This window comes from Ammospiza nelsoni, chromosome 14 (genome assembly GCF_027579445.1).
Source record: "Ammospiza nelsoni isolate bAmmNel1 chromosome 14, bAmmNel1.pri, whole genome shotgun sequence".
In the NCBI taxonomy this organism is placed as follows: Eukaryota; Metazoa; Chordata; class Aves; order Passeriformes; family Passerellidae; genus Ammospiza; species Ammospiza nelsoni.
The window spans coordinates 20321565-20347009 of record NC_080646.1 but is presented as its reverse complement, the minus strand read 5'-3'; the positions used below and the strand labels follow the sequence as shown (position 1 = coordinate 20347009).

Sequence of the window (25445 nt, the reverse complement as noted above, 5' to 3'; positions counted from 1 at the left end):
ACTGAACTGCCTTAGAAAACTGAAACGTATCAACAGGAAAATATCTACAAACATAATAAACAAACTAGAGATTAAAATAATTTTTTTTTTTTTCACTTCATAATAGAAGAAAAGGAGACACACTGTAGCTGACAATTTTCTAAGCAAAGTCCTCCTGAATTCCTAGAATTACCTATCCTTAATATCACAAGGTTAAAGGGAAAATAAAATATTCTTTCAGAGTCCAAAGAATATTTTCTACAAACTTTGTTACTGTCATTGTGCTGTATCCCTTATTTTGTCAATTTATTTATCACCACACATTATTTTCTCCAGGGGAAACAGTAGGCAGAGAAAATTATGCACTGAGCAAACACTAAATATTTTTAGTGATAAACACTAGACACAAAAACTAAAGCTTCTGCATTCTGAAGGCTGGTAAATAATCCTGTCATTTGGGGATAACTGCACTGAAAGCAAGGGACGGTTTATAACAGTGGCTATTTAAAGCAGATACTCTATGTGGGTCAGGGGTATTTAAATGTTGTAGATTCTGTTTCATCCCAAATCTTTTCACAAATATACTCCTGAAAAAAAGCTAAATGATACTGCCAACATGCTTGTTCCATGTCACTGTAGGACACAAAACAACAAAAGCGCACACACCGCTGCTTTCAAGGTGAAGAAAAGGGAAGTTTATTTTCTGACTTTAACATTTATAGTTTTTTAAAAGTGACAGTGGATTGGAGGGTGAAAGAGCCACCTCTCCAATGACACTGGACAAACTAAAAGCCTATCAAATTTCTCTTCTTCTATAAAAGAATACAAAACAATAAGTTATTTACAGGAAGTGTGTGAGAAAGTTCTTTACAAGAATGTAAACATCTGAAGGTTTAAAAAAATCTTAAAAAATCAAAACAACAGTTCCACGAGAAAAACAATTAGGATTTATTACATGGAGACTCTTTTGGATACAACATAACCTCAAGTTAGTGTGGTAACAGTACAAGAAAGCATGACCAAAATGCTAAATATTATAATGGGATATTTCGATAATTCTGCCATGCCAAAAGAGTACAACAGCTGCAAAGGCAGTTTGGTGGTGCTATGAACACCTTCCCTCAGTTGTGCTGCGCTGTTTTCCTACGGAGAGCCAGCCTGGGGCAGCGTCAGTGTGAACTTACCCGCCACCAGTGCCCCCATTCTTGCTGAAGTGCGTGCGTGGCTCGCTCGACGCCAGCTTGAGCAGCTCGTTCCACTCGCGCTCCCACTCCTCCTCCGTGTATACCAAACCTGACTATGGGGCACAAGGAAACACTGTCACTACTCTGCTGACACACAGTGCAAGCTGAGCTCTGTACCAGTGTTTGCAACTCACCTGAGTTTCACACATGACTCAGTTCAGTATCTTGGGCCATTAATAGTTCAACATTTCACTCAAGTGAAAGAACATTAACTTATTAAAAAGATCTAAATTACCAACTGTAGAGTTAGCACATTCACTTGTTTGCCCTCAGGATTACTCCTGAAACTGGCTTATCTAGACACTGCACAGACATCTTCAGGAAATAGTAACATGCTGAAGGTACAGCTTTTAATCAAAAATAAAATCAGATTTAAAGACTATTTTAGTTAGAACACTTCCACTCAATATTTGGCCACAGCTCTAAAAATCCTAATTCAAGATTCTGGGAAATCTTTCCTAAATGGGGTTCTCTCTGTTTTGTGAATTTCATCCACTCATTTTTAAATGCTTTTGATAGCTAAATTACACATTTATTTTTCTACATATTCCAAATGCACGTTAGACCTTTTAGGCACAAAACTCTGCATACTTATACCCATAAAGCTACAAACACATTTGCATTCTGGTATGAAAATTTCAAATAACGGTATCTCTTTCCCCAAACAAAATGTCAGCACAAGGAATTTGATAGCAATTAAAACTTTCACAGCAAACTTAAGAAGAATGTTTGTAACCCTAAAAGATATTAACAAGGCTGTCTTTGGGCCATACAGACCTCCTTATTTTGCTGAGTCTGTTGCCATCTCCATCTTCTTTTCAGCGCTTCCCTTTCAGCTCCACTCCTCATCATAGTATAGAGAGCTTTCCGTAACACAAGGTCCCGGTCATGAAATCCCCACATCCCTAAGGCAGCACAAGATGAAATCCAGTTTTAAAGAAGCTACAGTGAAATAGAAATAGCTAATACATAATTGAAGATTCTCTCTAGCAAATAATTCATTCACTATTTTTAAGATTTCCAAAAGAAAGAGTTACCACAAATAAGCTAATGAGCAACAAGAGTTCTAACACATTTTAAACTTTGATTAGGAACAACCAAGGATATGAGCTGGTTCAGTTGCTTGCAGGCAACTCCAGCTTTGCTGCAAGCCATGAAATATTCAGTGCTCAGGTTGATTTTAGCTGCAGGTGCCAGCAGGCACAAGGATGTTAATGAGCACTCCTTGGAATCACAGACCGGCTCTTACACAGCAGGAAATTTCCTCTGGCTTCAAAATGAAGAGAAAAGCATTTATGATGACAGAAAGTTTAAAACTACCACCAGCCACAGGCTTTCAAGTTCATTCTAAGATAATGAAACATCTTTATATGGTTGGGAATAGTAACCTACACCAAAAGAAAGCAGAGCTGTCCCCAGTCCTGTGCCTACAGACAGCCATGTTTCAGTCACTACATTGTCAGCTACTGGGTTCAGGTCAAAATACTCCAAACATTTACAGTAATTAACATATAAAATTAAGTAGATAAAGATAAAAAGATACTTGAAAACACCAAAAACTCTCTTCTTACTGCATCTTTCAACAAGAGGAGTCTCTTCAAAATATTAAAAATCCCAGTGTTTTTAAACAGTCACTCTTTGGAGTACTTTTGGTGGAAGATTTTAGCAGGTTAGGATGTAGAAAGCCCATCAAAGACCTTCAGCTTCACAGCTTTCTACTGATTTGCAGAAAGGCTTAAAAAATCTTGCAGAAACAATTAATTTATCAATTAGAGATTATTTTAATTCGCCCCAAATGCTGTTTCACATATGCTTAAACACTACAAGGAACTAACAGAGATTGACACTGCATCCTTGAAACAGCAAAGAACTGTTTGAAGAAAATCAAGAGAATGAATTAATTTCCTTGCACATAAAGTGGACAACCCTGCGGAAGCTCCCGGAATTTGCCTGTTGACCTGTCAGAACACAAAAAATACAAGGAATATACAGATCACTGGAGTTTGTGATACATGGGTTTGGATACCCTTCCAGTTATACTTTTATATCCTGAGAAACCTTTTCCTTGCCTGCTTTAGGTATGCTTGAAGTAAACAACACTACAGTGAAATGTGAAGGACATATTGCTCCAGAAGCAGACTTTTAATGCAAATCTTTGCATCTCATGTGTTTCTGGGCTTTGGCTGGGGCTAGAGGAGAGCAGTGAATATTTCTGGTAGAAGGTTTCCTGCCCAGACTGCCCCTTACCTAGAGAGGCAGCATGCAGGAGGCAGTTTCCATCACCCGTGGTGGCCAGGGGCAGCAGGCGCTTGCAGCTGGTGCACACCGTGGACCACCAATTGAGGCGTCCTGGAAGGGAAACAGCAGTTACAGGTGAGAGGAACCTGCAACAGGAGCAGTGCTCTGTGCAGGTAAACACAGAGCAGGGGGGGGAACCATCAACACCCTCCTTGCCAAATAACCTTAAATGTAATGTTAGAAGTCAAAACTGAGAAGATTAGAAATGAGGCAGATAAACTATTCTCTACATGGATCTAGAAAAGAAAAGAGCACCTTTAATTAATTTGCATCTTCCAGTCTCATATGCTGCATCCAGTAATGGATTTCCAAGGAGTTTATTGCCTTAATACCATTATGAGTCTTGCTGTCAGTTCCCAAACATAATTGACATTGGCCTCCCACACGCACATGACGGATTACATTAAGGTAATAAAGGAATTTTTGTCTACAGACAAAAGCAATATGTATGTGGTAATCAAGATAGGTTACTATAAAGGTAAGTTTATTAGGTAAATTATTTCAATCAGATTGTTTCAACAGGTGATTCTCCTCTCATTTCCCATAGTGTAAATCATTATTATATCTACTAAAACCAACAACTACACTACCAGAGAATTAAAATGACACAAAAGCATAGCCCGAGGTGTAGTATAGAATGTGGTCTTTCTCTTTAGGGAATACTTACAGTACCACTTATACATCATTGCTATGTGGAGCATGTTTTACAGATTATAAACCAGAGACAGGCTCTGGAAAAGCCTGGCAAAAGGACACCTATTCAGTGAAGAAATAAGTCAGGAAGCCAAGCCCACACTAAAAGTGGGTAATTCCTGGCACACAGGCTGCCATGTGCTGGCAAACTGGAGTGTTAAGTCTTGGTTAAAAGATCATGGGAGCCTTCCTAATAGAAAGAAAGCAAATGGGGGTAATTGTGTAGCATCTCTGGGGATGAGGAAGAGCAGATGATTAACAAGGATGAGTAGAGCCGGTACATTTCCCAAGACTTGGCAGGTCTGTGGATAATGCACAAGTGAATAATTGAATAAATAACGCAATAAGCAGACTTTTTCTCCCCCAGTTTCTTGACTGGGAAGCTGGGAAGAAATTGCATCTACATATTTGTACAGGCAGTCTTGCACTTAAGGTTAAACCCCAAAACAGAAGGAAGTCCAAACAACAAATAAATGCCTCTCCAATAATAAGTTCTCATTACAAAATTATAGTGAAGCTTATTTATAACTACAGGTAATATACACTAGGGGGAAAAATAGTGTAGCAACATTTATTATGTATCCTAGTTATTTGTTCTGGGTACTAAGAACAATGAAATCAAAATGCAATTATTCCAAATGTGTTAAGAGTACCACACTGTAAAGATGCATAGCAGATCAATAAGCACATCTGGTAATCCTCAAATGACCTTAGCAGCTGGTTTGTAAATGCACTATACCTCAAACCAGGCTTATTGAGTTCTAAATTAAATATGCAATAAAGAAGCTTAATTTAAAGCATTATTAAACAGCCTTTGGAAAGAACAAGATCATTTTTAGCAACTCCTGCATCTGTGAAATAACAATTTGCCACCTGTTTTTAGCAGAATGTTTTTGTGGGATCGTATTCAGCAATAAGCTATACCAAGGTGCTGTGTAAAGCCTAATTAGAATATCTAAAAACAGACAGACCTTAGGTAGGACTTAAGGAAATGAGTGGCATTGCTTTGCAGATTAACTAACATCTATTGGTAAGAAATGCCAAAGTCTGGTGTTTGTGAATCTTTTCAGTAACAGGAGGTTTCTATAAAAGTGATCTTCTGTCAAGTGCATCCTGCAAAAAGCGTTTGGGACTTGGTTAACACCACAAAGCTTATGGTTGACTGAAAAAAATAGCAGGTATGGGTTTATAATTGGATTATAACAAAAAAGTGGTGCATTTTCATTTTTCAAATGTAGTGGTTATAGTGGGCCCCGTTAGGGAAAAACCAGGAAAATTAAGCTACGTTGAAAACTGAGATCAAACATTAACACAGTTTTGGTGGATTGGTTTGGGGGACACAAAGCCCAGGCTTAACAGCACATTACTGTTTACTTTGGCTGTAGCTTTCTAGAAAACACAAACACGAGCACAGAAAATAAAGTGTAGGGAAACAGCTCTTGGACTTTTCACACAGTATACTTGTACCATTTGTATTGAATTATACTTCAGCACTGCAATAGAATTGATTTTTCTTTCAGTTAAAAACACTGTGTAAGTCCAGCCATTCCTCTGCCAGTACTGGTTTTTAAAACACACTACTTCACTATAGCAGAAGTTTTCATAACGTCTCTTTGTGTCAACCCACACATTAACAACACACAGGGGAGCATGTGTCTATAATGAAAATCAACTTGCTGAAGCAAAATATTACAAATTATAAAATTGCTTCCACCCAGACTTCATTTAATATTATCAGTACCTCGAGTCATCCTCTGTTGAAGAACCACAGCAATTCTTGCCAGAGCTCACAGAGATCAGCCTGTTACTCGGGAGCTGACCTCATTCCAATTCTGGCAATAATCAACAGCTGAGTTTACAAGATGGACAAAACCTCAAAATGTTTTTATGAATGTGATGCATTCTATCCTTTCAGAGGAATATTTGGAAAGCAGCCATATTAAAGAGTAAACAATACACTGCAGCAGTGGGGAATAAGTAAATCACACTGCCTTTGTCTGGGCCTTTCCTTTATCATCTCACACAGCACTTTGCAGTAAATTGGGAATTTTCTTCTGAGTTTCCATACAGATAAGATGTAACCAGGACATGCTGTCACATATAGATGTCAAACTAGCAAGAGTTGAAGCATAAAAAAAAAAAACCTTAGAGGCTTTTACAGACACCCAGCTCATATGGCCACTTCAGAATCCACGTGTGACAGTGTTAGTGGCAATTCTGCTCTCCCACTCCAGGTTTTGGGAGTAGTAAGCTGTTAGTTCCTAGCAAATGTCCTCTTCCTTTGCCTGATCAGCTTCTTTTTTATTTCTTTTCTCTTTAAATTCATGGTATTATACCCAAGCACACGCCCCTCTTCCTTTAACAACATCCCCAACCTCACCTACAAAAGCTACTGTCCTTCATAGGTTGGTTTGAAATATATTTTAGGCTCTTTGCAGGGAATACACCTCATCTTTTAGAGGTTTTTTTATGTCATTGACCAAACCATAGTCAAACTGTTGGTAGGAGACAATAAAATGTCTAATACTACATGGCTTTCCTATTAATTCATTATCTTCATTTTGTTCAACAAATAAAATAAAATAGGCAGGAAACTGTATATCTTTACATCTAAAACAAATACAAAAGGTTCATTTCTATGAAGTCTTACATGATTTTCTTAAGCAAACTATTTGATCTGTTTAACTTACTTGAAATACAGAAGTGTTTCTCAGAAAGTTCCAGGTTATCTGAATGAAATGCTCACAAAGTAAACTAAGTCACTAAGTCTATGCAGGCTACAAGGACACCAGTGATCAAAACCCTGAGGACTTCAAATGGTCAAACCCTCTCCTTTCCAGGGTGCAAGAGGCTCTGGGGATGAAGGCACTTTTCCAGTGTGTGTCAAGTTACTGCCCTAATTAATGTGAAGAAAAGAATAAATTATTTGTTCTAATTTTCAGAGAGGTTTGAGAGAGTAATGCTAGCAGCAAATTCGGTAGTTTCTGCAGCCATTTCCAGTTCAAAGCCAGCCAGCTCGGCATGGATTAGAGGATGTCAGCTCTAAATTCACATATTCTGTGATTTTAAGGTCAGAAAGCCTCTCTGATCTTCTAGTTCATACTAGACTCTAAAGGCTGTAATTGCACTGAAGCAGGTAGGTCAACAATGGTGCTGTACCAAGGTATGTTCTGTTATCCCTATGGAATTTGGAGGGTTAGGCAGAACTGCCAGAAGAAGAATCATTCCATTTTTCCCTGTCCTCCTTGGGAACCTTGGGTTAGTTGGTTCTGAAAGAAACTGGATATATTTTCTTTGTAGGTGACTTGCAGTTTTCATGCTTCATAGTTGCCTGGTAGCATTCCTACCTTATTTTACACTGCTATTTCTCCCAGAAAAAGGCCTAAAGGCCTTCTGAACACTGCTTGGGGTTCTTCTGGTTGTTCATAGGTTTCATTTCTATTTCCTTAAGTGTGCACTGTTTGGGGCTATTATCTAAGTATGTCTGGCTTTTCAGTTACCAAAGCCAAAAAAGAGCACATGACAATGTCTCCCAAGTACTCAGTGGGACACCAGATTAGCAGAGCTCCTGCCTCAAACAGGAGCTGCACTTCATCAGTTTGGGCTCATACAGGGCACCAGGGTTGGAGAATGAATCTCAGATCAACTCAACAGTGTTACACAAGTCAGTAGAACAATCCACACACAAAAAAGGTAACTGTATGTTCCATATCCCACAAGCAACCATGAAATCTGATTTTACAACTCTTTTATATCACCAAGGTTAGGCATTTCACTATACAGATGTGTTCATTTCATGGTTCATTAGCACTCCCGCTGTTTCATAAAGCACCAGTACTAATTTTAAATAGATTTCTCCATATCCTTCAAAATTGGCTTAAAACTTAAAACTACTAATAGATGTGAATTAACATTAATTTTAAATATCTAAACTTTTTCCCCATTGCACTTGAAAGCAATAACTGAAGTATTGCTTACAAGTTATGTAGTTTCTCATTATAAAAAATAATAAATACATAAAATACATATCTATTTTCTCAAGCTACAACAGAACTTGAAGTCACTGCAATGTAATTTCCTCACGAGAACTGGAAGTACCAACTCCCTCTGACCATCCAGACTCATGTCCTTGTCTATTGCATGACTTCCCCACCGGTCCCTTCCTTCCTCTCAATTTCTTTGTTTTATTAATGAAATTTGACCATTTTTTCTATAATGTTTTAAAAGAAACAGAGGACTGGGATATGAGTCATTTGGCAAAGAACACAGTAACTCTCTGGCTTTTATTTCCCAGGCAGGATGTGTAAGCTCCGGACATGAAGCAGGATTAGAAATGCCAACCCGAATGCTGGATTGGCCACCTACTGACACCCACGGTGTCACCCAGCTGCTGACAGACACCTGAGGTGTCACCCACCTGCTTGCTCCAATGCCACCATGGTGGCCTGCTCAATTAGGTCCCTCTCAATGAAGCTCCTGAAGTCCTCGCTGTACACGCTCAGGTCGGGCAGCTGGAATGTGTAGATGGGCATCTCCAAAGGGAACTGCTCATTGCTGCAGTCATTGGCTACATGGGAGCGAGCAAGGGACACTATGGCTGAGCTGGCATGGGAAATCCCTCTGGAGAGACGCTTTTCTGTGGAGAAACCAAAGAGCAGTTACAGCCTGTACCACTGCCTAAAAGGCCAGCAATGCCAAGGCTGGTGAATGCACTTTCATTTCACTAGGAATTTATTCCATATCTTGTTTGCTACCTTTTTCAGGTTATTTTCCTACTGTAAAAGATTGCTTGATCCTATTACAGGTCCCTTTGGCAAGCCAGAGGAACTTGTCTCTCCTTCTAGCAAAAAAGACCAGTAGTTAAAGTAACAAAATATGAAAGATAAATATTCCTATAAAATTCTTCCTTGATCTATCTTAAGTTTTCAAAGATTCATTGGAAGAAATATTTATTGACAGACAGATGATAATCAGTTAATGCTTTGAACTCCTAATTAAAGCTCACTTTAACATAACTTACCACAAATAGTGTTTTTAAGACATCACAAACTGACTAATCGTAATTTAAAATTAACTTTCTTGCAGGTTGTGAACTTTTATTTCTCTAGTGGATCAAATGGAGAGTTAAATTGCACTCCCTAAATTGTCCTAAATGGAGGGAGAGGGCAGAAGGTTTGATTTTGCATTGGTTTATTCTCCCTCTACATCTCAGCTAAATCCCCTGAGAAGGGGCACTGAAGTGCAGGGCAGCACCTCCGTGTGACATCCCATCTCTGCCACTCCATCACCCCTCCCAGCACAGCACAGCCCAGCCCTCCCCTGCTGGCTGCATTCTCCACTCTTTGCTGCAAACCAAGGTGCTCCTTTCCCTTCTCTGCTCCTCCCTGAACACCCCTAGGTCCAGGGGTTCTCTGCCAGTCAGAGGTGGCTCTCTGGTCAGGAGATCCTCAGCTACACACTGAGTTGGCAGCCAAATTCCTGTCAGTCCAGGCGGTCAAAGCCAGATGTACCTCACACTACCTACTGCACCCACTAAACATCAGATGGACATTTCAGTGCAAACTGTATCCCAAAGAGGCTGAAGGGACATGGTTTTATGAACTGTGCTGCTCTTGCTCTCTTTATTTGTATTCAGTGCTTTAAGGAGACTTAAGAAGCACCACAGTTCCTTTTCTTCTGATGGAAGTCAGCAATTTTTAAAAAGCTTTACTGAAACTCCTAAGAACTGATGCTATTTCCTGTTTAATAGCAGAAAAGAGCCAGCAGGAGAAGGGAAGCCCTTCTGTTCCTTTTAACGGCTGCACAGAAAGCCATCACCAGGCTACTGCTATTACCTGCCTACATGACAAGCTGCCAGACCTGCAGATTTATTCTGGTGCAAACTACAGCTTCTTGAGAAATTCATAGAAAAAAATTGCAACTCAACTGCCAGAGAGAGGGAGAGATCTGAAATAAAACCCCTAAGAGCTCTGAAAACAAAAAAGCAAATTCTAATGCTTATCATCTTGTACTGGAAATTAACTGTTAGAGATAGCTGATTAATTTTACTTAAAGTTTCAATCTCTATTCAGCAGGGGATAGGAGGCAGTTTCTGTGGTACCATAAAAGAATGACATTTTAAAGCTGAAAGTTATTCATAGTCTGCATACACCCTTTTCACACACTGTGAGTAAGAATGCAAAGAGTGAAATACGGATTTTTAAACCTTTTGGTTTGTTTGTTTCAATAAGCATAGAAAACTATATACAGGAGTGGTCTGTGACACCCTCTAATTAACTCCTTTCATGAGTACCACAGGACTGCTTGGAGACAACATATTTTACTTTAATCACCCATTAAAAAAATAACTTGCAGAACTGACGCAGAGCTCACAACCACCAAAACATGAAAAATAGGGTCTAGCAGCAGCTCTGAGCCCCGTGACAGTGACACAGCTCACACGCTGCTGGCACATGGCCTCCCACTCTCTGCAGCCAAGCACAGCTCCCAGGCAGACAGGCTGGAGACCCTCCAGTCCCCTGAAACCCCACAGAGGAGCTCTTACCTTGGGCAATGTCATCCTGCCTTTGCAGGCAGGGCCTCTCAGCCTTGGTCACCTGGGGAGGCTGCTCTGGCTCCTGCTGCTTGTAAAACCTGCCCTCGTTGAACACCTGGGGCAGGTTGGCCGTGTGCACCTGCCGCAGCTGCTCATAGTCGTTCAAAGCTGCTGTCAGGTCCCAGTTCTTGCCTGCAAGACAGCAAAGGAACCCTCAGCTCAGCTCTGTCTGGGGAGCAGCTACCCCCACCACCCTCCTGGGACCCCCCCAGCCTGTGACATCCCAACACAGCAGCACTGTGGGAAGAAGTGTCAAAGCCGGCTACCATTGACTAAAGGCACCATCCACTGCTCTCCTCTCATCCAGAAACCCAAAATCTATTACATTTATCACAGGAGGTGATCAAGGCCAGGACCTCCCTTGCTCAGATTTCAATCAAATGGCTCCAGAAATTAGCAATTTAGGATGAAATCTAAATCCCACTGAGAGGGAGCAATAATTTGTAATTGTGTGGTCGTATTAATAATAAATAATCATTAGGAGCAATGATGGAAAGACAATAGTGATAGTGTCATAGCCCAAAAGAGTGAGAAACTTTCTTATCTTTCATTTGCAGAACAGCTAAAATGCAAACACAAACTCTTTATCTCATACATGAAAGAGAAGTCACTCTCTTAGAGATTTTAAAAGCCTTTTATAAAGCAGGTAATAAAGGACAGAGCTCTGTAACAAAACCTGCAGCGAGAGACTCAGCCAGTGTGGCTCCATGTCTGTGGGAGCTGCTCGTGGAACCTGTCAGCACAGAATCCTCTAAAGGATTTGCTTCCACCTTCCCCTTCAGTATGCTCTGACCAGTAACCACAGAATGCAGCCAACATCCAGAGATGCACAAATCTGTTTAGTACAGGTGGTGAAACAGGACTTGGCATTCTCAAAAAATACCATGAAAAACACATTGAGGTGTCTTCCTGCTATTTTCAAAACAATCCTGCTAAATTAAGATACAGAGAATGTCTACCATTCTCCAAGTATGTGTTTCTAATTGGAAAATTAAAAATATTAAATAACAAGAAAGAGAGACCCTACAAGCTACATGAGACTTTCAGAGAATTCCACAAGCACTTTTGCTGGCAATTCAAAAGTAACCTGATTCTGACTAATAGATGATTTATTACACCATAGAAGGTTGTCATTTTATGTACTTTGAGAAGCTACATTACCTGAGTAGCAGTTAAAGATAACTTACTTGCTTACACCAAGGAGGTAAGCTAAATATAGTACAAAGCAGTTTTAAACAGATAGAAGAAAGCCTTTTCCTGTTACAGTGATATCTGTGAAGAACAAAATTTTAACCAAAGAAGGAAAAAACCAGCACAAACAGCTGGTACCTACAGGATTGGGCTAAACTACCTCAGGTTTTGAACTACTTAAAAACCTCTGAAAGGAGAATTGGTATCACTGAGCGAGAATGTTATCTAGCTCCTGAGCAGACTATAATATAAACCACCACATGAGCCACACAGAATTGTTCTGTAATGCTGTAATTGCCTATTAGAAAGTCTGTAAGACAAAATGTAAATTCAGTGAAAATTGTCAGAGATACTGGAACAAGAACTTCAGCTATTGCCAGCATTTGTTCCCTAAAAAGCCCACGTAGAGTGAATGGCTGTTATCCAGTCAGGGCTCTGCTCTAACTTTACACACATCCCAAGCAAGTTACGCAACCCAAAAAGAGCTATGAGTGCATTCCCAAAACCAATCAGTGTTTGGAGTAAGAACTGCTTTTCTTTGGTTCTGGTTTTAAGAGGCACTTTACACACATTTTTAAATTATTCTTCTCAACCACAAAAACAATAAAGTAAATTAAAAAAAAAAAAGTAAGTATAATTCTAGGAAATGTAGCTTTAAACAAAACATTATTATTCTAGTATTGGCAATGCTACAAACCCAGGGCTATGTGACCCCCAGGAACATCCTGGATTCACTGAGTACAGATCCCTGAGCAACAGACCTGTAGCAGTGGAACACAAACAGCATTTCTCAGGACATTCCCTGCAGTTCCCCTGCTCAAGATTTTTTCATGTTTAAATTCTGAAGCTAACAAAAATCCCAGTGCATGTGCTGTAAGTGGCTGCAGTGTGTCAGTGCTTTGATGTATGTAAGACGAAAGCAGAAAATCAGCAGACTCACAGAAATCCCACTGGCCTCAGTTTTAAACCAAATGCAATCATCTTATATAAAAGCTCTGTCATAAAAATTAAATTGAGCCTTCAGAAAACAGGCTCACAGTGTGTTGCATTTAAAACTGGATTTGCACAGTGGCTCTTGAGTTACGTTCCATGGTACATTGTAGCAACTCAACTTCTAATATAGACTTGAAACCTTACAAAAACTAAAATTTCTGTAAGTAACACAGAAATATTTGATTTTCAAATCTCTTCATATCCCTGGAGTTCTCCCCATCTCCTGAACAGAAGCACCAATTCAGCACCAAAGCCCTGAACTTCAGAAAACCAACACAGGAAATTATTATTGGACTCATTCTCCCTAAATTTGCTGGAGCCTCCAAGCATTGAAATGCAAGAAAAACATTCAACTAAATTAAAGAACATTCAGCACCTTTCCATCTCCATGAAATAGTGGTTTTGAAAATTAGCCACCCTCACTAACCAGCATAAGTGTTCCCAGCTACCCTCTCCACTGGAAAGATGGAAGGTTTCCCCCTTTGCCTCTCTCCATTTGGTTTACACTTTCACAAGTAAATACAAATGACAAATCTCTTGTTTTTCCCACCGCCCATAAAAAAAGATGAGAATTCATCAGTTTGGGAGAATTAGCAAAGAAAAATTCTAAGCAAAAATAAAGAAAACTGAAGGCAGCAAAGACAAACAGAGAAAAGAAAGAGAGAACAAAAGTAAGGGGTTTATGAAAGACTCTGAGAGAAGAAATACAAATAGGTACAAAAATTTAATGCAGTGCAAAAAAATTTTAAAAATTTAACAAATCTAATAAAAAATATGATGTAATTTGTACCACAGGAATAGACTGCAGAAACAAGAGGCAAGCTGGGAACCAATCAAGAAAATTATTAAATTCAGAAATGTCCAGAGCAGATGATCTGAACAAGGATTTCTACCAGTGTGACAAGTAGGTGAGAAAGTTTCAATTGCAAAGTACTGAGGAAATTAGTGGGGCTTGTGTTGTGGAGCCTATCTTTCCTCCTTTAAACATTGCATACTAAAAGCTTTTGAATTTCTAAAACTGTATCTTATTACATCACAAACCAGGTTTTGAGAGACAAAAACTGCCTGAGTTATGCTAGGTTGGAAATGACAGAAATAAATTCATATAATATGGCAAACAAACACATCCTCCCTCCCAAAGCCTACAGGGCAGGTCCCTCCTTCCAGTCTTGCTCCTTGTCCAAAAAGTGGCATTGGCCCCCTCGTTTGGGGCAGACTGTACAGAGTCCCTTTGGCCCCTAGAGAAGGGAAAGAGGAAGTCTTCTCCTAAGTTTGTTTGTGTGTGTCTCCCATGCTCTTCTCTGACATCTTCCAGACCCTGCTCCTCACACAACCCCCCCGCTCTGTCACATCTCTCATTTTCTTTGCCATCTCCTGCACAGGAACCCAAGAGAAAGGGCCAGTCTTTCCTACCCCCACAGAGGTTATGCCTGAAGGACAAGTAACAGGCAATTAATTTATTTTTCATAATTTCATCAATTAACTTAAGTCAAGTAAAAGCTTTTGTTGCAATTTGACAGATAAAACCAACGCAAGTCTATTTTTTAGATTGTCTGCAATTTTTGTTTCACTGTTACTTATCTGATGCATGCTGTTCACTGACTCCTTCTTTGTTTATATGACATATTATTGTATTTTAAAAGGCATTTCAGAGGCATAACAACGTTATTTCAGTGCACACAACTACATCAGATAAGCCACTAGCAGCTCTGGATCAGTAACAATTTGATTGCTCCAAACCAGCTTCAACACAGTAGGTTTGCAGGAAAGGCTTCCAGTTTCAAACGGCCGGAGAACATCAGTCAGCAAAAAAACTGGAGGACCACAAAGTTGGTTGGAAAACACAGGTAGTGAAATCATTATCAGGGTGCTGGAAACAAATCAACTCACTGACTGAATAGAAAGAACACACTTACTGAGCAATTACTTCCTGAACAGCTATATGTGCTATGTGAGTCAGCAGGTGTGCAATTTAACAACACTCAGTCTCTGCTTTGAAACAAAGTCCTTCTTGTCTGGAGGAAAAACAACAAAACGCAACACACACACACACACAAAAAAAAAAAAAAAAAAAAAAAAAAACCAAACCAAACAAAACCAAAACAAACAAAAAAGTGCTGCTGAGTAGGGCATAGAAGATACACTGTGGCTGAAGGCTGGTACTGATGCTAGTGTCAGAGATAGCAGACAACTACATAAAAGGGAAATTCAAGAATAAACACAGCTACACTGTGAAGTTTCTGCCCTAAATAATGGTTCCTTGAATAACAACAGGAGGTATTATAAGCCTGAAGAAAAAACAAAGATTTAGATAAAACAATATATGGTCTAAGTAGCCACTTCCCCTCAAACTAGATTAGCAGAGGGTTAATAAACAAGGTACTAAAGAACAGCACAACTAGGATTCACCTTAGAAGCATTGATAAAAACATAGACTCCAAGAATGGTCTAGGTTGGAAGGGACCCCAAACATCATTCCATTCCAAGCCCCTGCCATGGGCAGGGACACCTTCCACTGTCCCAGGGTGCTCCAAGCCTTGTCCAACCTTGCCTTGGACACTTCCAGGGATTTGGTCAGCCACAGCTTATCTGAACAACCTGTAACAGGGCCTCACCACCCTCACAGGGAAGAGTTTCTTCCCCATATCTAATTTAACCATGACCTCTTTAGTTTGAAGCCATTCCCTTGTGTTGTCACTCAGGCTCCTGTCAAAAGCTCCTCTCCAGCTCTCTTGGAGCCCTTTTAAGTATTGGAAGGTGCTCCAAGGTCTTCCCAGAAACTTCTCATCCCCAACAGCCCAAGGGTGTCACAGCAAAGGTGTTCCAGTCCTTTGAGTATCTTCATGGCCTCCTCTGGACATGTCCTGAGAGGTCCATTGGGGGAGCACAGCTGGATGCAGCACTCCAGGTAGGGTGTCACAAGGGCATTCTCCAGTGCTGTAACCCCAGAGCAACATGGTATTATTTAGTCTTTTGGGTTTTTTGCTTTGTACTGTTTTGGCTAAAACATTATAGCTTAGTGGGGTTATAATACTTAATAAATCTGTTGTCTTTCACTTCTTAAATCAGGTATATTGAAAACCAAGAGGATTTTATCATTAATTAGTAGGAAAAGCAAACATGCAACTATTAAATAGTTCCCTCCCCCCTCTAAGCTTTCAAAAATCCACCTACTCCAATATGTTAAAAGAATATTTGAAAGATCACCGAAATTCTTGATTTAATGATAAATAAAATACTGGAAAGGATGCAATTTGAGATGTGGAACTAGGAAAGATCTGAATAGTGGGAACCACAAAGAAAGGCAACTTGCAGCAACATGTACAGACAGGACTTCAGCAGAGGAAACATTCAAAAGGACGTGAAACACTGCCTGGAGTGAAACAGGACCAATACAGGGACACAGCCACTATGGGACAGCATCAACTGAGAGGGCAACAAATTAACTTTCAGTTAGAGAAGAATCATCTGAGGAAGGCACTGAGCATCAAGTAAGTATCTATAAAATGCACTCTAAGTGCAACTTGAAGGCAACACAGAAACATCCCAGGCTAACGCAAAGAAGTCTGTTCTTACAAACCAACTGTTAACAAAGCAATCCTCAAGTTCCATTTAAATGCAGGCACTGCTTCCTGTTTGGCATGAAGTAGATTAACAAATATTTAGAGGCAAAAGGTAAGAAGAACTTCAGATCAGCTCTTTTTCCTTCTGAAAAACTAATACACAAAATTAGGATAAAATTAGACCATATGCTTTAAAACAAGATTTTATTTTGGTCCATGTTCTCAAAGGACAATAATACAGCAAGGCCATTTTGTTAACACATGCCTCATTTTCTGCTAGAATGCAAAGTCAGTCCAAACTGAACAGGCAGCTGGAAATGACAGTTTTGCTCCCTGTTTAATGAGACATTGGTAGCAGCTCAGCTTCCCTTTTCCATTGCCAAGCCTTCCACAAGAGAACTAAAAAAGGAACCATCTGAGGGAGAGGAGAATATTTTTGGGGAGTTAGTTTTGTACACTCAGTCACATGACAGCACTGTAAATGTCTCTCTCTATAAATTACATGCTTTTCTTTGAATTCTACTTGTATACATTGTTCTTTGAGGAGATGTCTCTGTACTGCAACTCTATCTTATTCCATGGGGTCAGTCACCTTTGCTGCTCACATTTCATGACTGGAAAGCCAATGCCCCAGTTCCTGAGTTCATGTTCAGCTATATATCCCTCAATTAAGTGTTGTTTGAAGCTGGAAATAGCAGTTGTTTTTATATAATGATGAAATGCCACATCATTTATATAAATAAATGAAACCATTTACACAAGTCAAAGGGCAAATCTTCAGTTAAATACATTATTTCACAAATCTTCCAGTCCCTGATGATTGCCCTACACTGTTGGCATTTTAAAGTATTACATCCTATGCCTTCTGCCTCTGTTCCAGGGGACACTGCCTGCACACCTACTGCTCCCTGAAAACTGAGCTGCTTTCTCCTGATTTATCAGTGATCTCTGAGTTCATCCACACCTACAGCCCTGCCACTGTGAGCCACACACAGTACAACTTGTTTTAAAGATTAAACTATTTTCTTTAATGGTTTTCTTTCTGTCTTAGGCCACATTTTAAGCAGATTATACATAAACACACCAGCATTACTGTTACTCTATGTATGAGAGAATCGAGGAGCCAGCCCAGACTATCCAGGAGGGAAAGGGACGTGCCCTCCTTCTTCCTGAACCTTCCTTATTCCTTATTATTGGGGAAGCTGGAGCTCACACAGCTGAAGAGAAATCAATTCCCCACCATGCAGAGTTCTCAGTTTATGCTTAAGAACATTCCCAAAGCTGAGTGAGCCAAAGGAGCTTTCCCAGTGACTAGAAGGTGCCTTGCACACACAGAGGTGACATCTGGGGAGTCCTGCAGCTGATTTCCTGTTTCCCTGTGAGATGAGGCTGATCCACTCCTGAATTCACTCCTGCCCAAAGCAGGGATACACATGGCTGCCAGCACAGGCTTTTTTTCAAACTATTTTGCTGAGATTGTTGTTTCTGTCACTCAGGTCACATTTATTGTCAAATTGCTCTGTCAATATTAATAACTCAGTTGAGGGTTTTTTTAGGCTGTTTTTTAAATAGAAATCAGCAAAGGCTGAGAATGAAAGGCTGAAAAGGCAGACCCAGTGAAGGTTCAAAAGACATAATTTCTACTCTTCATCACCTTACATACACAAGAATGCTTTCAGTTCTTGAGAGCACATAAACAAGATAAAAACCTCTGGAAGTGGCAAACAACATCTCAGAGACAGGAAATGAAACATGAAAGACTCAGTAAGTAATCATCCAAAAATGAAAACAAAGCTAGAAAACATTTCTAAGTAACAAATGGTTTAGAGCATGTGTGTATAATCCAGTAATACAGAATTGGTACAGCTAATGATACGTAATTGAAATTTAGGAATATTAATTTATAATTAATCTGAAATAGCTGTAAGCAGCTTAATAAATATGGAAATCCAATATTAGACTTTTATACCAGATAGTAGCCATGAAAATGTTATATAACTATTATTTTTTTAAATCTCTTTGCCTCTTCATTTCAAAAGTAGAATGGACACTTTCCGAAAGATTCATGTCAAGCACAACCAGCAGAATGTTTTCTGAGATAACAGGACAAGCAGCTGCACTCAGTATAAAGCCCCACAGAAGAAAACTGCAGGGATTTTACTAGCAGGATAGGCAAAGTATAGAAACATCAAGTGAGCCAACATTTAGGACAGCTTCTGTCAATGTAGAAAATCTATATGCAATGTATAGATTTTCTAGCTATTTGCACAACAGTCAGTATGTGTTGCTGCTGGGATGAACAACACATACTGTGCACAATTGTGCTGGGGATGTAGCAGGACATAACCAAAGCAAAACAATTAATATGTTAAAATGATTGGATAAGGAAGCAGAAATTGGTGTCCTTGATTATCTACAGTATAGTGAAATTGAAGAAATTCCCCCAGGGATGAGCAAAAGAAACAGCATTGGCTCTGAAAAGGAGGTGTTACTCCATAGGAGCACACTATGAAAATTCAGTCTGAACAAGTCATAAAGAGCAAAGGGCCATGGGGTCATACTGGATCTGACCAAAACTTGCAATTTCATGGAAATGAGGCTCTACAAAAGCCTTTTTTTGCTCCAAGTTCACTGTGACCATAATTTTTAGGGCTATCAACAACCAAACCTTGAAAATTTTGGGAACTATTTGTGCACACCTGTTTTTGAAGTTTGATGATATGGACATCAGCATTCCAAGGCCAGGTACAAGGCATTGGCATCACAGGGGGTGGGCTGCTCTTCTGAATATTGTTTATATTATTGTTAAGAAGCTACTCCATGGGTTTCAATGCTGTCAGAGCAGCAGTCCCTGTTATGCTTTTTTTAAACAAATGAGAAACCACTCCATCAATTACTGCCTCCCAGCACAAGATATGACCAGTGTTAGAAGCTGTTACACCAAATGTAGCTGCAGCCACAAGTGCTGAAATGTTTGGCTGAGCACATGTTGTTCAGAACTAGCAACAATCCCTTTTACTTTGAGAAATTCCTGTGTAGGAGGAAATTACTTGGGGCAGATGCATATGTCTATTAGCCTGTCAGAATAATTAGATTGTTTATGACTTATTTCTTTGTTAGTATGCTCAGTGTGGATCTATTCATCTACAGAAATGAGAAGTACAACACAGAGAAACTCTATTCGATATTTATTTGAAAGCATTGCTCTTTATAGAAAGGAAAAAAGGTAAGTAACTCTTCTGAAAGACCTCTGATATGTAGGAACCCTTTGAAATTTTGGCAATGCTCTATCAGCACAATATCTGACAATCTGTCCTGATATAGCTGAGAAAAAACTTCTCATGTTCTTTTTCTAAAAGACCATCAGACTAAGACAGACTCTAGGCAAGAATGACAGGTTGATCAAATCAGTCAGACAAAACAGAGGGCTCTTAAATATAGCAAGCCTATGCTAATATTCCTTGCTAGGCATTCCAAGGTCTTATTTTATGTACCAGATAACTTGGGAAATGCTGCAGAATTGTGTGCATCTCTGTGTCAATAATCTATCATGTCTTATTACTAAAAAGCCCAGAGTAAAGGAAGAACTTACCACAAAATGAAAAACTTTCAGCATAAAGTGAAGGAGCTCTTGCAAAAAGGAGATACATAAAACAAGGTATACTTTCACGTCTGCTGTAGCTGTTCAGTTACTTTGATTTAACACAATTTCTTAGAGCACATTAAAATAAAAAAATAAAGTAAACCCCAAATCTCTCAGGGACGAGTTCAGTATGGAAGTTTTAAGCCCACAGAACCACCTTGCAATTTGCAGATATCATCTACTCCTTTCCAACTTTCCCATCTTCACAATTATTATTAGCCCAACAAGAGAAGAAATGAACAAACCAACTATTATGAAATGCTCTCAAATATCAATGATGTCTTTACACTTTTAAGCCTATAAACCTAAAACAACTAAAACAAGATTAATAAATAGACAGTTATTTTTCTGATACAGCTTCTTAGTTGTTTTTCAACCTATCCACTTGGTTCCCATGCTGTAAAGTTCAGGTATGCATATTAACCACTGGGACCCAAAAATACCTCTGGTATCTCTATCACTGTACAGTAAATCCATTTCAGAATAAATACAGTGACCGGAGAAACTTTTACAACTACTTTCAGGCAGCTGAATATGAAAATTCAGCTAAAGTCTCCTCCCTTCTCTCACTGGCACATAAACATATAGATCTTGACTCTTAGTAACTTAAAACACAGCAATCTAATACTAAGAAGTTTTTAAGAATTTTGTTAAAACACCTGCCTTAGTATAATCTATGGTCAGCTTATTACAAGAGCTGTCATGGTAAAACTACCAAGAAATATCTGTTTCCTTGGACCAGAGCTCTCTTGTTAGGACTGGTTCTTGGTTTAAGCAAGCAGTGAGCACAGGAAATGGTTGGGTCCAAAAAGTTTACCTTCTAGTAAGTCTCTGGCCAGACCTGGTTCTGCCCCTGTGGACCGAACAAAGTCTGACAGGACTGCATCCATATCAAGAGTCATGTGATCATTCAGAGGTGCTGCCAGACATGCAGCAGTAGTTGGACTCACTGGCTGGCTAAAAAGTCTCCATCTGCCAAGGAGAAAAAGAAACAGGGTTTAGAATATACAGCTAGGTGACATAAACCACATTTTTCCTCTATTCCCTATACAAGACTATTAAAAAAGCTTGCAGCATATTAAAATACACAGCATTTGTCATCCATCTCTGCCTTAGCTTGGAGCTGCTGGTTACTCACACTGGAAGGTTTTCTCTATCCTAATATTTCATATTTTTATTGGTTTTTCTTATGTGCAACTCGCAAATAGCTTTGCAACTTGACTCCACTTCAGCTAAACATAAGATTGGTTTATTAAAAGCAAAATCACCAGGTCATTGTCGCTGCTCATAAACTGAGGTTTAGCAAGGATTTAAATGTCTAGAGCTCTTCTGCCTCACTAATACTAACACACACACAGCAGGGCTTAGGATTTGTTCCTTTATTTGCCTTGCAAATACAGCTTCTGTAATTTATAGATTCTCTGCTGTGCTGAGTCTGGCTAGGATGGAGTTAATTTTCTTCTTTCATTTTCTAGAACTGTGGCTAAACCAATGTTCATAGTAGCTAATAATACAGTAATTTATAAGGTTTCTTTGTTTTATTTCCTTTTATTGGTGACCATGGCTGTAGCTGCTGAACAATTTTCATGATGTTTATGAGCAGTCTGTGGGGGACAATCTTACCAGGGTGCTCTCCTGGTGGCACAATCACCCAGGGAGCTGTTAGGAAGCAGATCATATTTTGCCCCAAGTGAAATGTGACAATGTCTCACATGGGAATTCTTCCTGCCAAATGCATAGGCAAGAAAAAAATATGCCTGCTCTACTGCATTTTGCATCTTCTTTTCATTTCTGAAAACAGAAACTTTTCCTTCTAGGCAATGCTCTTTACAAACATAAAATAGAAATTAAAGCAGTCACCACAAGAGGAGTTCATGCTAGGCAAGCTATTAAAACAGCTGGAATTTAAAACACAGTCATCCTAAGCATATTTCCATACTTCAACCCTGCCTGCCTGCTGCTGAAACAGTGCAAAGAAAACAGGAGGAAATTAAACAATACCCAAGGTAAGGAAAAGCATATGTTTTACTTTCATGCTTGTTATTCACTGGCCAAAGTTTACCTCTGAGCATGAATTGGATTTTTCCCATTGATTCCTCCTCACAGCCTCAGTTGCAACTTTACCTCGTGCCAAGGGTAAGGTCTGGCATGGAGATTTTCTATTGGCAGCAGATGATGTTGGTTGACTCTTGCTTGCACCACAGCTACAGGGAAATAAACTGTGAAGGAAATTGGAATCCAATTAATTTCACTGTCCCCCACATGAAACAGTCCTTTCCTACTTCATGTGTTAGACTGGTTAGACTACCTGGTTAGACCTAGCCTGAAAAATGGAATGCCTTTGCTCTCTCAGACATTGCCTTTTTCTGCAAATACATTTCCCTGCTACAATGCAAACACCATTTACCTTCTGCCTCAGGAGGGTGGGGTGCTTCTCAGGCTCATCAATGGCACTAAACCCAACTTAGTCCAAGAAACTAAAAGTTTGTGGGATATAAGGTCACAGAACCATAGAATTGTTACAGTTGGAAGATACATTTAAGATAACGGAATCAATGAGGCTTGAAAAGACTTCTGAGATGATCAAATCCAACCCATGACCTGACACCACTTTATCAACTAGACCATGGCAATAAGCACCATGTCCAGTCTTTCCTTAAACATCTCCAGGAACTGTGACTCCACCACCTCCCTGAGCAGCCCATTCCAATTTTCATCAAGAAATTCCTCCTGATGTCCAACCAGAACCCTCCCGGAGCACCTTAAAGCCATGTGCTCTTATCCTGTCACCGTTGCCTGGGAAAAGAGAGTAGCACCTGTCTCTCCACAGCCTTCTTTAAGGCTAGAGCAATCAGGTGCTCCTCAGCCCCTTTTTCTTCAGGCTAAACAACTCGAGCTCCCTCACAGGTCCTCACCAGACCTGTGCTGCTGGATACCAATTCCATGTTTTCCAGGACAAAGGTAGATTACACTGCTGCTAATTCTACCCCCTTCACACTCTTTAGGCCTGTACACTGTTCCACCGCATGTTTCACATCTTTTATACTATTTATACAAGTCTATCATTATGTTTGGGCCACATGAGGATAGCAGGGGAGGTGATCTTTTCCCCTCTATTCAGTCCTGGTGAGACTTATCTGGAGTATTATGTCCATTTCTGGATCTGAAACAAACGTGGACATGTTGGAGTGAGTTCAGTGAAAACCACAAACTGCAGAGGATCACCCCTGTACAAGGAAAACATTTCTAAAGGGTAATCCTAATGAAAGTATAGTAACAGAAGGAAAGCTGGCAATATTGAGGAGACTAGTTAAAAAGGAATGCAGATATTTTGGAAAGAAAACTACCTTAATGGATTATGGCCAAATTTGACATCTAAGCTCTGTCTCAACTGAATCTGTTCCAATGCAAATGCAGGACAAAACTGCTACATTTATTTTTAACTCATACGTAGACGCACTGTACTCAACAGCACTAATCTGTACAAAAAGATTACCAGAAACTGAACACAACTAATTTCTTTAGTGACTACAAGAAAGATTGAAATTAATCTTAGCCAGCAGGATGGAAACATATGGATCAAACTAAAGGAACCTGCCAGAGATGATACAAAGCATTGGTGCATTTCAGACCACCATCACAAGTGACTCAGTAGTATAATGAGTGTTAATTTAAATGCACCAGCTGGGCCCTCAAGTACAGTCACTGTGTGGGGGCTGGAGTGCTCATAAGTTTGGGGAGCTGAAGTTATATCAGCTTGGAGAAGCCAATTCATGAGTTGTCTCAGAATCAGCATTACTTCAGTATTTTAAACAGTAAAATAGACATCCTTCTCAGAGCAAAGAATAACACCAATCTCTGCATTTATGATGTCACCATCACCTCAAAATTACCACATAGAATCTACACTCCAGAAGCAGCAGAATTGGCAAGATCCTCTCTGCATGCATTTAAACTAACACTGGTTTCTTCCCTATGGAAGTTTGCTCAGCCCTCTAGAATTTAGATTAAAAAAAACCAAACAAAACAACAAGAAAAAACCCAACAGAAAAAGTCTTAAAATATTACCTTTGCCAGTAAACTACTATCAGCTGTGGAAACCCACTGAGATGGAAGTGTAATAAGTAAGCAAAAAAGAAAATAAATTATAAATTCCAGAGGAGGCAGTGACTCAGAAGGCAGGTGGCTCATTTCTCCCCAGATGGGTTTGGTCTCTCCTCACCTAAGGAACCATCAGAACCACCTTTGCTCTCAATGGCTTGTCAGAGCATTAACACAACTTACACTTCAAATACACACACGGAGCAGATCTTCCACAATCACTCAACTCACACCCCTCCTGTGGGTAACACTACAGACACACACACAGACACCTGCAGTTTTCATTTCTAATGTGTCACACACAACACACAAATGTCAATTGGAACTGAATGGATATTGACACATCTTGGCCATCAAAACACAGGAAGACCTTGGTTTTCACTCACTTTCTGGCCAAACTTTTTCCCTAAAACACTTCTAAACAGCACAAATACAAGAGGCAGTGAAATCAGATAATTTGTTTTATATTATAAGAAAAATAATTTTAAAAGTATTGAAAGAGGAGACACTGATTAATTTGAAATGTTGAGATGAGCTAATAGGACTTGAAATCAATTTAGTACAATCTCAGTTATATTTGATCTTTTCTTCTCCTTGAAGTACCTCTCTCTCAAAGCTGAGCCATACTTGGAGGTGAACAGTCTTCACCTGAACCTAAATTTAACTTCTTCAAAAGCAAACAGCTTCACCCAGTTAAATGATATGAAGGGTTTTTTTCTCTAAAGAAGCTTAAAGAGATGCACAGGGCTAAATAATGAAGCAAAAGCAATCATGTTAAAACAAATCCCATCCCATGCATCCAGAACAGACATAGCTAACAAAACCTAAGTGAGGAAACAGAGGATGAGAAAACAGCACCCACTGGACAAAGCCTCAGGAAGACAGAATGACTAAGCTGCAACTAAGATCCTTCACTTTCCTAATTTTCAAGAAAAGGATGAAATAAGCACTATCAGTAAGAGGCACAGTCTTGGTGCTCTGGGAAACCAATGGAGAGAGACACCCAGCACTTGCATTAAACCAGCTCCCCCAGGCTCTTTTTATGTCCCTGCAGTGTGACAGAGCTCAGGGCCTGCTGAACATCCCTGCTGGCTCTCAGCAGCTCCAGCAATGCACAAAGGTGCAGCCAACTCCCAGGTGCAATG

At 39.7% G+C, this 25445-nt stretch overlaps 1 protein-coding gene across 4 annotated transcripts in view; it reads right to left on the bottom strand.

Annotated features, from left to right (window-relative positions):
- Nucleotides 1-25445, bottom strand: part of OTUD7A (OTU deubiquitinase 7A) — a 98696-nt gene that overhangs the window by 14550 nt on the left and 58701 nt on the right. For 3 of the 4 annotated variants that reach the window (XM_059482011.1, XM_059482010.1, XM_059482012.1), the window contains exons 6-12: nucleotides 22324-22418; nucleotides 21017-21171; nucleotides 10759-10941; nucleotides 8632-8850; nucleotides 3471-3572; nucleotides 2001-2128; nucleotides 1164-1276 (exon numbers count right to left, since the gene is read on the bottom strand). In XM_059482011.1, coding sequence (XP_059337994.1) covers nucleotides 1164-1276; nucleotides 2001-2128; nucleotides 3471-3572; nucleotides 8632-8850; nucleotides 10759-10941; nucleotides 21017-21171; nucleotides 22324-22349 — 926 coding nt within the window. In that variant the 5' untranslated portion in view covers nucleotides 22350-22418. Of the gene's footprint in view, nucleotides 1-1163; nucleotides 1277-2000; nucleotides 2129-3470; nucleotides 3573-8631; nucleotides 8851-10758; nucleotides 10942-21016; nucleotides 21172-22261; nucleotides 22419-25445 lie in introns of all 4 variants that reach the window. The other variant, XM_059482013.1, reaches the window with a different exon arrangement.